Consider the following 15,002-nt stretch of genomic DNA (forward strand, 5'->3'; position numbering starts at 1 on the left):
AGTTCCATTTGCGCATTAATTACGAGATGGATGCATTAATCCCCCCCCCCCCCCACATAGACATAGTTTATTCATATTAATGAGAACCGGATCTGATCCACTTATTTAGAATGAATACGAGAATATGAATTCTAGTGTAATAAACAGCCCAATGTCCCCTCCCTCCCATGAAATTAAAATTTACATACATCCTCAATGATGATAAACAATATTAACCCTTACCCGCAGTGAACCAGTATCCAGTGAGAAGATAGGTTATGTGGAATACAAATGAAACTACCACAGACAGAAAACTGCCGCCGGCTGAAACAAAAAGAAAATAATTTACTATCCGCGGAAAGCTGTCTATAATAATATATAATCCTATATATTAAATACTCTAGTATATAAAGTAGTAAGCGTTTTTTGTCTGTCACGAAGGATTTCGCTAACCGCTGAACCGATATTGTTCTCCTTTACAGTTAAGCTTCTTATAGGTCCGGGGAAGGTTTTAAACTATTTTTAGGGAGGGTGTCTTCATCCCCCTCCCCCCCAAAATTATTTGTTTACCCTTTTGAAACTTAAATTTAAAATGGGATGAGGTCGACTTTTACCCCTCCTACCTTAAGTGCCCCTAGAGGCTTCTAGGGGCGTAGCCGCTAATACTATATAATGCTATAAATATAAATAGCTATTCCAGTATGGCTTCGGAATCGATTAATATCCGCTGGATAAGAACCGGTTTGGTCAACCATACTGAAAAATCTTGTATAGCGTCGTATTACAGACACTTTTCCATGAATATTAAAATAAAAAGCATAAAATTAATAACAATTGTGTTAGCCCAGGCGGATAATTTCATTTTAATATCCGCGGAAAGCTGTCTATAATACGATAATCCTTCTAAAAAGTAACAGGTTGTAGTCTGTAGCTTAGAATCTCAGGAACCAATATAGTTTTTTTCATTTTTTTTACAGTAAAGCTTTTTACTTCTTAGTAGCGAAGCTTTTATATTTTTCACCTTGTCTATCCGTCCATCCGTCAGTCAGTCCGTACCGCTATTCGAGGGAAAATATTACTCCAAATTTCAATTTTCATGATAAATATTATACCTAAGATATTCTATAATGTAAAGTAGTAGGGTTTTTTTTTGTCTATAGCTTAAGATTTTTATAGGTAACTAATGAACCGATTGTTTTTTTTTTCATTTTAGGAAAGCTTCACATAGGTGATGGGATGGTATTAGGCAAATTTGTTTTTCAGATTCACGTCTTGAATTGGTTTTAGGCTATTTTTCTACCCTTCCTTAAAGATGCTTGAGGCGAAACGCTAGTATATAGGTATAAAAGGTTTCGGGATGTTTTTCTCCAATATTTTCTTGATTTTAACAAAAGATCTTACAAATAATCAATTAAAATTTTGGGGAAAACGTGATTTTCTCGGCTCCTATAAAAGATAGTCGCCTAAAATTTCTTGTCAACAATCCCATCAACATGGAGCATAAATAAGTATAAAACATCCATGGCGATCGGAGGGCTTTAAGGCAGGTTTTAAGCTATGTTATAATAATACTATATCTATGACTAGAAGTAGGTATTATTAGTGGAGTGCATAAAGGTTGCACATTAGTTCCTATTTTATTTTGAGAAAAACGTGATTTTCTCGGCCCCTGTTGAAGATAGACGCCTGAAATTTCTTGTCAACATTCCCATCATTATGAAGCATAAATAAGTATAAAACATCCATGGCGATCGGAGGGCTTTAAAGCAGGTTTTAAGCTATGTTATAATAATACTATACCTATGACTAGAAGTAGGTAGGTGAAGATGATGGCATATATTCCGTGGGTAACACAGGGACCTAAACAAAGAGAAATCTTCACTACAAAAAATACTGATCCCTATCTCATATAGTAGCTAAATTATATTTGAAAATTGAGAAAAGGTACGTAACTTTTTATTTCAAAAATAAGGAATTTTTTTTGCGGCGGTGGAAAATGTCTGGCTGTCGTTTTATATTGAAGACACAATTTTAACTAATTTTGTCTTTAAAAGCAGTGATATATATCTTAAGAACGAGAATTTTATTAGAGGGAACATTATGGTAAGTAAATTACAATGGTACCCAAAGTTTTATAGCCCCGTTATGACTGATAAACTTTGGGTACTTATATTGATACCTACCTAGTGACCAAGACAGATTCAAGTTAATATTTAGATGTTTTCAAGGAGGAACTGTAAATTACACTGGTACTTTTATAGCTACCTACCTATAACCCAGTAGCCAAGAAAGAGACCAGTCAATGAGAACATTGTGGACTGTAAATTATACTGGTACCCAAAGTTTTTTTTTAAAACTTTGGGTACTTATATTGATACCTACCTATAACCCAGTGACCAAGAAAGAGACCAGAGCTGGATCTTTAAATCATTTCAATGGTGCACCAAATCGGGGTGCGCCGAATTTTAGCCAATCACAGCGCGGCATTTCGTAAAATGCTGTGCTCTCATTTTGGTGGAAAGTTGGCTCACCCCGATTTGGCGCACCATTGAAATGATTTAAAGATCCAGCTCAGATATTATCAAGGAGGTAGGGAACATTGTGGACTGTATATAACACTGGTACCCAAAGTTTTATAGCTCAAAAACTTTGGGTACTTTGAATGTTACCTATAACCCAGTGACCAAGAAAGAGTCCAGATATTGTCAAGGAGGGAGAGAACATTGAGGACTGTAAATTACACTGGTACCCATAGTTTTATAGCACAAAAACTTTAGGTACTCATATAGTTACCTACCTATAACCCAGTGGCCGAGAAAGAGACCAGAGCTGGATCTTTATATCATTTCAATGGTGCACCAAATCGGGGTGCGCCGAATTTTAGCCAATCACAGCGCGGAATTTCGTAAAATGCTGTGCTCTCATTGGTGGAAAGTTGGCTCACCCCGATTTGGCGCACCATTGAAATGATTTAAAGATCCAGCTCAGATATTATCAAGGAGGTAGGGAACATTGTGGACTGTATATAACACTGGTACCCAAAGTTTTATAGCTCAAAAACTTTGGTGACTTATATTGCTACCTACCTATAACCCAGTGGCCAAGGAAGAGACCGGTCAATGTGAATATTGTGGACTTAAACTACACTGGTACCCAAAGTTTTACAGCTCAAAAACTTTGGGAACTTATATAGTTACCTTCCTTTAACCCAGTAGCCAAGGAAGAGACCGGTCAATGTGAATATTGTGGACTGTATATTACACTGGTACCCAAAGTTTTATAGCTCTAAAACTTTGGGTACTTATATATTGCTACCTACCTATAACCAAGTAACCAAGAAAGAGTCCAGATATTTTCAAGGAGGGAGGGAACATTGGAGACTATAAATTACACTGGTACCCAAAGTTTTATAGCTCAAAAACTTTGGGTACTTATATTGATACCTACTTATAACCCAGTGACCAAGAAAGAGTCCAGTTATTATCAAGGAGGGAGGGAACATTGTGGACTGTAAATTACACTGGTACCCAAAGTTTTATAGCTCAATGGCTAGTGGAGTGCCTCAAGGTTGCATATTAGGTCCTATTTTATTTTGGGAAAAACGTGATTTTCTCGGCTCCTATAAGAGATAGACGTCTGAAATTTCTTGTCAACCCAAAGTTTTGAAGCTAAAACTTAAAACTTTGGGGACTTATATTGCTACCTACCTATAACCCAATGACCGAGGAAGAGACCGGTCAATGTGAAATAAACATGCTGCAAATTTGGATCCTGAAAAAAGAAAAATTATCGTATTATAGAAAGCTTTCCGCGGATAGTATGGCGGAGAACCGGTTCTAATCCAGCGGATATTAATCGGTTTCAAAGCCACACTGTCCAGTGAATTTAACATGCTGCAAATTTGGGTCCTAAAACAAGAAAAAAAATCGTATTATAGACAGCTTTCCGCAGGTATTATGCGGATAGTATGGCCGAGAACCGGTTCTAATCCAGCGGATAATAATCGGTTTCCCAAGCCATACTGTGTCCAGTCAAGGTGAAATAAACATGCTGCAAATTTGGGTCCTAAAACAAGAAAAAAAATCGTATTATAGACAGCTTTCCGCGGATATTATGCGGATAGTATGGCCGAGAACCGGTTCTAATCCTGCGGATATTAATCGGATTCCAAAGCCATACTGTGTCCGGTCAGTGTGAAATAAACATGCTGCAAATTTGGGTCCTAAAACAAGAAAAAAAATCGTATTATAGACAGCTTTCCGCGGATAGTATGGCTGAAAACCGGAATAATCCAGCGGATATAAATCGGTTTCGCAAGCCATACTGTGTCCGGTCAATGTGAAATAAACATGCTGCAAATTTGGGTTCTAAAACAAGAAAAATCGTATTATAGACAGCTTTCCGCGGATAGTATGGCTGAAAACCGGAATAATCCAGCGGATATAAATCGGTTTCGCAAGCCATACTGTGTCCGGTCAATGTGAAATAAACATGCTGCAAATTTGGGTTCTAAAACAAGAAAAATCGTATTATAGACAGCTTTCCGCGGATAGTATGGCTGAAAACCGGTTCTAATCCAGCGGATATTAATTGGTTTCCATAGCCATACTGTGTCCAGTCAAGGTGAAATAAACATGCTGCAAATTTGGATCCTAAAACAAGAAAAAAAAATATTGTATTATAGACAGCTTTCTGCGGATATTATGCGGATAGTATGGCTGAGAACCGGTTCTAATCCAGCGGATATTAATCGGTTTCAGTCCAAATCAAGAAAAACATATAAATCAAATGCAGAGAGTGAGGGAGGGGACATTGGACTGTAAATTACACTGGTACCCAAAGTTTTATCACCATAATTTCTCATTTGTCTGCTTAAAAACTTTGGGTACCTACTATTAGTGAATCTTGATTGGTTGGTTCCAAAGGGTAATGTCCTAACTTTTCAACCTTATTCTAATTTTGTTATCCTCATTGGGGATGTACATCAATTTATCGTCCATTGTCTTATCCCCTAAGATCCCTGAATCAAATGACCGACAGACAGACAGACAGACAGACAAAGTAGGTAAATTAAATACTGGAATAGGGAATATTCACAAAAAATTTCGGGTATAGTCCCTTTCGTAACATATCGCACCTTATGGGACGATTCTTCGTATTTTTCACAGTAGCTTTTCTCCTTCTTTTCTAGCCCCTGCGAGGGGCTCTAACCCTGCGGGGCCAATTACCTAACCCAATATAACCTAACCTAAAATAACCTATAAAAAGCCATTTTAAAAATAAACAAACCTAACCTAAAATAACCTATAAAAAGCCATGTTAAAAAATACGACGCATCGCCCCTTATGGGGCGATGTTACGAAAGGGACTATTCCCAAAATTTCAGCCGTCTAGCTTGAATTGCAGCCAAGAAATTCACGTTTCCTTCCCCATACTGGCATGGTTTCTAGCAGACGAACGAACGGACGGACATTGCAAATTATACAATATTATTTAGTATCTACCTAGTTTTAAAAACAAGGATGACAACATCTATAAAAGCAAAGCTTAACAGGGATCTAAAGGGATAAGACAATGGCCTATAAAATGTTGTGCATCCCCAATTGCTTCTTCTGTAGGTAGTTTAAAATTAGTGGTTGATACGTTTGAACACTAAAATTAATGAATGAACCAATCAAAATTCACTGAAGCGGTGAAGTCCTCAAAGTTGTTATGCCAACGAATAAGAACACATTATTATAAAACTTTGGGGACAAGTCCTCCCTCACTGATAATAGCGAAGCTATATTAAGAGGTCAGACAAACGTACATAAACAAATAATCTATTTTATCGTATTATTGACAGCTTTTCGCGGATTATAAATAAAAAATCATAAGATTAGAAAATTCTCAGGACTTAATGATTTTTATTTTAATATACTCGTGGAAAATTGTCTGTAATACCATGCTATAAATGATTTTTCAGTAGGGCTGACCGAACCGGTTCTAATCCAGCGGATATTAATCGGGTTCGAAGCCATACTGAAAAATTCACTGCTGAAAAGTGCTTAAAATAACTCGCTCTCATTGCCCAACAAAAAAAAACAATGACCCAAAATTTTGGTGGATTTGTAAAAATATTTTTTGAACATTTTTGTTGTTGAAATTATCATCCTACAAATTCTATTGCTAAATGTATGTTTCTGCACGGATCTAAAGGGATAAGACATTGGCCGATAAATTGATGCACAACCCCAATGATCATGGTGCCGGAGCCGTATAATTTTGATGCGGCTCCGGCTCCAGCTCCGGCTCCTACCTTAAAATTAATATATCAATTTTTTTTCATTATTGAATTTGATAAAATAAAATAAATAATAATAAATATTTTACTTTTATTTGATTAAAGCTATATAAAAGTAGAAGGATGTGTGTCTATTTGTTAAGTAACAATAGTTTTTCAGTTTATTATATGGAAATAGACCGTTGCCAAATTATAATATTACTTTAAAAAATCATTTTTAGCTAGTCCGGAGCCGGAGCCGTTTTTAACGAAAAATATGGCTCCGGATCCGGCTCCACCAAAAATGTTGCTGCTCCCGGCTCCCGGCTCCGGCTCCGGAACACTGCCAATGATGATACACAAAATTATACCTTCTGTAGATTACAATTAGTTTGGACACTCAAATTAATAAACTAACCAATCAAAATTCACTTAAGACCCCAAAGTTATTAAATCAACGTATAAGAATAGGTTACTGTAAAACTTTGGGGACTAGTGTAATAAACAGACCTATGTTCCCTCACTCCCTGATGTTTTTGTGTTGTTCACAATTATTTTAAACGTTTATTAATGCTCAAGGGCAGGTTTTAAGCTATTTAGTAGAAGAAAAAAAACGTCAGCCCTTGAATTGAGATTTCATGTAAGAGAATTCAATTCAGGGAGGAAAAGGACATTGGGCTGTTTATTACGCTAGTCCATAAAGTTTAATAATAACGATTTTTTATTCGTAGTCTTAATAACTTTGGGGACTTTTTATTGAATTATTATTGATTCGTTCCAAACTAGAAGTGTTTAAACTATAATATTAATCTACAGAAGGGATAATTATGTTGACCATAATTGGGGAAACTGAACTTATTCGTTGGGCTTAAAAACTTTGGGTACCCTTATTCATTGGTTCCAAACTAGAGTTATGTCCCAAGATTCCAACCAATAATAATGATCTACCAACAGGAGGGGTAATTTTGTTAATCATAATTTGGCAATAGACTATATAACACTAGTCCCCAAAGTTTTAAAACCATATTAACTTATCTTATTCGTTGGACTTAAAAGTGAAAAACTTTGGGTACTGACCTTATTTGACAATAGTAACCTTATTCGTTGGTCTTTTAAAGACTTTGGGTACCTTTATTTATTGGTTCCAAAATAGAGTTATGTCCCAAGATTTCAACCAATAATAATGATCTACCTACAGGAAGGGTAATTTTGTTGGTCATAATTTGCCAATTGACTATAAAAACACTGGTCCCCAAAGTTTTAAATGAAAAACTTTGGATACTGACCTTATTTGATAAGAGTTTTCTGTAGAGTAGAAGTATAGGATACCCAGCAAAGAACAAAAAAAATCGTATTATAGACAGATTTCCGCGGATATTATGGCTGAGAACCGGTTCTAATCCAGCGGATATTAATCGGTTTCCCAAGTCCTACTGACCTTATTTGACAATAGTTTTCTGTAGAGTAGAAGTATGGGATATCCAGCTAACTGTCCCAGGATAAGCTTTAAACCTGAAATAGATAGATAGATAGTTAGATAGATAGTCAGATAGATAGACAGATACCCAGCTAACTGTCCCAGGATAAGCTTTAAACCTGAAAAAGATAGATAGATATATAGATAGATAGATAGATAGAGGGATAGATATATAGATAGATGCAAACAGATTATAAAGTATAATAATAAATTGATAGAAAGATAGATAGATATACAGACAGATATATAAATAGACGGATAGATAGATAGACAGATACCAAGCCAGCTGTCCCAAAATAAGCATTTTTGTTTCGAAATAAATACCTAGGTAGTTAAAACTGGTGTTGAACTGGAATTATGATCGACAGATAGATTACAGATAATATAAATAAAAAGATAGATAGATAAATAAATATACAGATAGATAGATATATTATTATAGATAGATAGACAAGATAATATTATGATAAAACTGACTTTAAACTGGAATCATGCTAAAATCGGATTTTCGGGAATCCTTTAAATACTCTTTAAATAGAAACATAAAACAATCATTTTAATATCTAATCTTATTATATAAAGTAGTGGGCTTTTATTGTCTGTAGCGAAGGATCTTGCTAACCGCTGAACCGATATGGTTCTTCTTTACAGCAAAGCTTCATATATGTCAAGGAATTAAAACTATTTTGGGGAAGGTTACTTATAAAATACCTAGTTATATAAACAGATGGATAGATACACAGATAGTCAGAAAGATAGATAGACGAACAGACAGATACCCAGATAGATACAGACAGACAGACAAACAGATAGACAGACAGACAGATGGACAGACAGGTGTACCTGCTTCAGTGCCGCCAAGGTTATCAGCTAGTGCTTGTGTCCAGCCCCCCATAGCTACAATTATTACTTTGATTCTGAAAAAAAAACAAGTATGACAACAACCATAATAAAAGTAGCTAGAAACCTGCCAAAAAGCAGTCTGATCGGCATGCATGTTTTATACTTAATTTTGCTCCATATTGATGGGAATACTCTCCAAAAATTTCAGCCGTCTAGCTTTAATAGCAGCTGAGAAATAGTATTTACTACATAGCTTTATATTTGTGTAACACCTGCCATATTGCATTTAATATTATTTAATATTGCATTTACATCATCCCAAGATAAATTGCCCTCCGAATATTTTTAGTTTTTTCATGATAAGACTAAAATTGAAAATAAGTGGTGGGGGTGCCCCTAGAGGCCTCTATTACGGGCATATTACACGCTACATATTAACATTATACAACAGATTCAGTGTTCAAACATTTTAACCACTAATTTGAATTTACATAATGGGTAATTTTGAGTATCATTATATGTTTATTTTTGACAACAATTTATGTACTTAACAAACTTTGTTTAAAGTTGTTTGTTTGTGTTCAGTTCAAAGTAACAGGATGTGTGTGAGTTTGTCTGTCTGGGTTTAGCAAAAGATCTCGCAAATCGCTGAACCAAAATGGTTCTCCTGAACATTGAAGCTTGTCATATGATAGGTTCTGGGAAGATTTAAACTATTTTTCAGGAAATTAAAAAAAAAACTTCTCCCTCAAGTGCCCCTAGAGGCCTCTATTATGAACTTATTATTGCTGCACTAATTATCAACATTCTAAAACCCAGCTAAGTACAACTTTATAACAAAATATTATGATATAAAATTAAGATTTTTTTAACTTTTTAGGAATTGTCTAATTTTAACATAACTAGGTACCTACATAGATGAATATTACTTTTTTTACAAATTCATCCCCAATAAAGATAAACAAAATTACACCTTATGTAGATTAAAATTAATGGTATAGAAGCTTGGACACTACTTATTAAGAACAAGAATAAGTTAATGCTATTAAAAAAAACTTTGGGGAATAGTCCCTTTTGTGGCACCGCGCTTTAGGCAAGCACTTCTACTGTAATATAAATTGGTGTATTTTCTTTTAAATACTTTCTAAAAAATGAGTATAAAAGCTCGATTTTAAAAATTATCAGACTTTAAAATTCATAAACTTTAGTCGTCAATTTTGAGAAATTTTATTTATTAAGCAGTTAATTTAAGAATTAATATAAATAAATTAACTAGTTTTCTCTATCTTTAGCTATAATTTAATTTCAAAAATCGTTTTATTACATGTAAAAAATCACTCTAAACTTTGGGGAAATATATCGACAAAATGTGGCGACCCTGAAATTTAATGGTAATATTTGTGACACACGACAAATCCAATTAGTTTTGATTTAACGCGCCGTGGTGGCGATACGTCGTATTTTTAAAATGACTTTTTACAGGTTATTTCAGGTTAGGTGATTGCCCCACAGGGGCTAGAAAATAAATAAAGAAAAGCTACTGTTAAAAATAAAAAGAATCGCCCCTTAAGGTGCGTTGCCACGAAAGGGACTATACTTTGGGCACCACTGTAATGTCTTCTCACTTTTTTCATAACCGCTAAAAATCTGCTATAATTTAAAAATCTAATTTTATATGAAAATATGAAATACCTAAATGATAAAAATTCTTTGGTAATACCTATGTAATAATTTAATAAAACAGTTTTCTCATTGCTTTTAATATTGGCAATGTTATTTTAAGACGCAACAATCTTATATTTATAATATTACAATAGTTCAAAATTTACAAAAGCGAGTTACAAAATACCTATTATTTATACCTAATAAAAATCTACTCCTATTCGGAGGTTTAAAGATGAAACCTTAAAATAAGTTTTTTTTATTTTCGTAGGTAGCGAAGCTAAAATTCCAAATGTCTGTCCGTCAACGTGTTTAAAATCGATAGGGCAATTCTAACATACCTAAATTAACAAAAAAAAGGATGAACGTACTGACTCTAATTATAGAAAAGCTTCTTTTTTGGGAAGGAAATGAAGTTGCGGGTTACGTCGTATTTTCACAGTAGCTCTTGAAAGGTTATTTTAGGCTAAGTTAGGTGAGGTGATTGCCCCGCAGGGTTAGGCAATTGGCACCGCAAGGTTAGAGCTAGAAATAGGAGAAAAGCTACTGTAAAAATACGTCGAAACACACAACTTCGTTTTCTTCACATGACCCCAATTTTTTCTTTATATTTTAGAACTAATAACCTAATAATCAATAAATTGTATAATAAAGTGATTTCCAGTATGGCTTCGAAACCGATTAATATCCGCTGGATAAGAACCGGTTATCAGCCATACTGAAAACTCATGTACAACATCTAATTACAGACAATTTTCCACAAATATTAAAATAAGATTCAAACCAGTTTTGTTAGCCATGGCCTACGTCCTCACGGGGTTAAAAACTGGTCTTAATCTTATAGCTTTTCACTTAAATATCCGCGGAAAGCTGTCTATAATACCATGCAACAATTTACTATTTTTAAACACACTTTTGGAAACAAATACCTATAATATTCAAGGATCTAAAGGGATAAGCCAATGGCCGAAGAATTAATGTACACCCCCTATGATGATACACAAAATTACCCCTTCTGTAGATTACAATTCATGGTTGACTTGAAACGTTAGGAATCTCAACTTGATGAACCCCATTAAATCAAAATTCAATTACCTATAGTCCCCAATTAAGTTGTTAAGCCAAAACGATAAGAAAAGGTTATTATAAAACTTTGGGAACTAGTGTAATAACCATTCCAATGTCCCCTCCCTCCCTAACTAACACTAGGTAACTAAAAAACAAAGTATGTTCTTTCTTTACAGGGAGGAAGAGGGACGTTGGGGACTTAAAAACTTTGGGGACTTAAAAACTTTGGGGACTTTTTATAAAGTTTAAATTTGTTGGTTCATTAAGTTGAATGTACAAATATCTTATAATTGTAATCTACAGATGGGATAGTTGTGTGTTTTACCAGTGGGGAAGTATATAAATTTATCCTCCTCCAGTGTCTTATCCCTTTAGATCCCTGGTGATTTATAGTTAATTATCGTATCGCGTATTATAGACAGCTTTCCGCGGATATCATGCGGATAGTATGGCTGAGAACCGGTTCTAATCCAGCGGATATTAATCGGTTTCACCTGGATCCCTAGTTTAAACTCTTTATCTTTTCTTTAAATGCACTGATAACAGAATTTTATATTTAAAGTACTTTTATAAAACAGGGATCTAAAGGGATAAGACAATGGAGGATTAATTGATGATATACATCCCCAATGATAATAAACAAAATTACATCTTATGTAGATTTAAATTATTGGTTTAAAAACTTATATACTTGGACACTGCATATATTATTATGAAAGGGTCTGGGTGGGATGGTTTTAGGCCATAATCAACTTCTAAACTAGTATTTAAATACAATTTTAATAATTTTCACACTAAAATCTAGAAATTATGCTTAAAAATAATATGATTAAGGAATCACCAAATATATAAAATCACTTTTAAAAAGCTTGCAAAGTTTAAAATCAATAGGACAATTCTAACACATGCCTAATTTAACGGACAGACGGACGTACAGACTTGAGAAGCTTCGCTGCTATGAAAATATGTTATAAAAAAAGTATTGTTCACATGTCTCTGAATCACTACGAAGTACTTTAATAATATGAAACGCGGCTTTCAGTAAATCCGCGAAATAGAAATAAATAAAAATCCACCAAAAAATATGTATCAATTTTCTCATGATATTTTTTCCCCCTTTTCAACAACTTCTATTTTATACAGGTTTTTAAACTGTTTTATAAAGAAAATATGTTTTATCTTTAATGTCAAATTTCTTTTTTAATAATTTGCTGCACCCCTATTATTGAATAATAACCTAAAACCCTTCCAATATTCATAGTAATCTTCCCCAAAATAGTTATAAATTTCCCAGGACCTATGTAAAGCTACATTTTTAATGAGAACCCTATCGGTTCAGCGGTTAACAAGATCCTTCGATTCATCTAGAAATATATACACACTGAAAAACATCCTATTACTTTATGTAAAGATTAGGGGAATTTTTGAGCAGTATATTTCGTCCGATTTTGGGGAAAAACTTTTGATTTGGTTTGGCAGAGGATCTATTGGACCTAAACTACGTGGATATATTTTCCCTTATTTGGAAAATTATTTAAAATTAAAAGTTTAATGATTTTCAAAATGACGGGAAAAGATGGAAGATTAGATTATTATTAATCCCTATTGATAATGAACAAAATTAACCCTATAAATACCGTAATTTTAATTTTTTTTAAGCTGCATCTTGTAAATAAAAATCAGCTAATTTTGTATGTCTTTCGTTAATATCAATCAATTTTCCTTAACTTTAAAAGATTAAGAAATGTCCTTGGATGGTTTTAGGCTATTTCAATTCGTAATCTTCTTTTAAAATATTTTGAAACTGTATAATTGGCCAATAATACAAGAAAAAAGGAAAAAATATAACAGAGAAAATATGGAACACAGAAGCTGTTTAAAACAAGTTGCGGCATTCCCTGCGCTAACAACAACAAACAAATATAAAAAAAAAGTAAAAGTGGGCAAAGAATGGACATTACAAAAAAATCTATGAAAATGTTTAATTTCCCTAATTTTCCGTTTTAAAATTATTTTTATTATTTTACAGGAAAAATCTTCTAAATTTAAAATAAAAAATCCTGTAATTTTAAAGAAAAAAAATTTTCAGTTATACAAACAAAATAAAATACAAAAAATTTAAATTTTCAGGTAAATAATCTAATCATTGTATTATATTATTCTGGTACCCAAAGTTTTATAAACATGGGAGGGGATATTAGACTGTAGGTATGTTATTCTAGTACCCAAAGTTTTATAACTATGGGAGGGTATATTAGAATGTATATTATTCTGGTACCCAAAGTTTTATAACCTTGGGATTGGAGGGAATATTAGAATGTATATTATTCTGGTACCCAAAGTTTTATAAATATGGGAGGGTATATTAAACTGTATATTATTCTGGTACCCAAAGTTTTATAACCATGAGAGGGGATTTCTGACTGTATATTTTTCTGGTACCCAAAGTTTAATAACCAGGGGAAGGGACATTAGACTGTATATTATTCTGGTACCCAAAGTTTTATAACCATTGGAGTGGACATTAGACTATATAATATATTATTCTGGTAGAGAAAGGGAATATAAGAATGTAATCCTATTATATAAAGTAGTAAGCTTTTTTTGTTTGAACTACTGAACCGATATAGTTCTCCTTAACAGTGAAGCTTCATATAGGTCCTGGGAAGGTTTTTAACTATTTTTTTAACTGCCCCTCATGTTTCCCTAGAGGCCTCTAGGGGCGTAGCCGCTAGTCTATAATATAAAGTAGCTTGATGTCTGTCCATCTGTCCGTCTCTTAAGATCTTGGTAACTACTGAACCGATTTGATTCTACACTTCAGGGAATATACCTACTGGTCCTGTGGTTGTTTTAGGCCGCCGGCCCCCCCCCCAATTTGTTTTTTAGATGGGTTACCTATTTTTTTAAGTAGGTGTTCTATTTATATCCACTGCAAAGAACTCCACAACTCGGATTACCACATATTCGGCGAACAACACAGAGTAATTTGACAAAGAATAACTTTCTTGCAAATATCTATAGCTCTAAGAAATATTCTATATAGGGTTGATTTCTTTTACCTCATAGGGCGAAGCCCCTAGTGGCTAGGGGTGAAACCGCTAGATTAAGTTAAAGCATCTTGGAGCTCTTTATTATTCTTAGGAAAAGAGAGCAGGGATCTTAAGGGATGATAAGACAATAGTTTTTGACAAATAGTTAGATATAAAACAAGGATGACAACATCAATAAGTAGCGAAGCACTAAAACATCATGGAAGACAAATGAAATGAATTAAGGAAAAGATGCTTAGTTTATATATATGCAATAATTCTTAGTAATCACAAAACCTTTCAGATAAAATAATAAAAAATATTTTAAATGTCTTTATGCATGACTGTCAGACTGACGGTCAAAGTAAATTGTACACTTGAAAATTTCAGATGTCTATCTTTAATAGCTGCCAAGAAAATCCTTTTTTTCCCTACAGCTTTATGGACGGACAGACAAAGTAAATTATAGAGTAGCCTCGACCAGTTTGTCGAATGACGTTACAACCAGACTTTATCAGATATGCAGGCTATATTTATAGTAAGAGAAAAGGGAAAGCCTTGGCCTCAAACAGTCACAACTTATTATTAGTACTTCCTGACAAAGGTTGTGTATTTAAAGGGTTGCTTTTTTTGTAATAGTTTGTATATTAGAATCAGTGTTCCAGAGCCGGAGCCGTGA

General features: G+C 33.8%; 1 protein-coding gene across 19 annotated transcripts in view; it reads right to left on the reverse strand.

The window, feature by feature from the left end:
* LOC145307374 (lysophospholipid acyltransferase 5-like) overlaps nt 1–8,668 on the reverse strand; it is a 33,866-nt gene extending 25,198 nt beyond the window's left edge. The window contains exons 1-7 of one of the 19 annotated variants that reach the window (XM_080149777.1): nt 8,562–8,668; nt 7,802–7,837; nt 7,528–7,565; nt 3,716–3,750; nt 2,249–2,277; nt 1,780–1,839; nt 223–303 (exon numbers count right to left, since the gene is read on the reverse strand). In XM_080149777.1, coding sequence (XP_080005903.1) covers nt 223–303; nt 1,780–1,839; nt 2,249–2,277; nt 3,716–3,750; nt 7,528–7,565; nt 7,802–7,837; nt 8,562–8,613 — 331 coding nt within the window. In that variant the 5' untranslated portion in view covers nt 8,614–8,668. Of the gene's footprint in view, nt 1–222; nt 304–1,779; nt 1,840–2,248; nt 2,284–2,361; nt 2,391–2,776; nt 2,806–3,065; nt 3,100–3,686; nt 3,751–4,015; nt 4,045–4,163; nt 4,202–4,602; nt 4,632–7,527; nt 7,566–7,679; nt 7,754–7,801; nt 7,838–8,561 lie in introns of all 19 variants that reach the window. The other 18 variants (XM_080149772.1, XM_080149775.1, XM_080149774.1 and 15 more) reach the window with 18 other exon arrangements.
* Nucleotides 8,669–15,002: the final 6,334 nt, after the last annotated feature.

Source organism: Acartia tonsa, chromosome 15 (assembly GCF_053477335.1).
Source record: "Acartia tonsa isolate MP-2025a chromosome 15, ASM5347733v1, whole genome shotgun sequence".
Taxonomy (NCBI): domain Eukaryota; kingdom Metazoa; phylum Arthropoda; class Copepoda; order Calanoida; family Acartiidae; genus Acartia; species Acartia tonsa.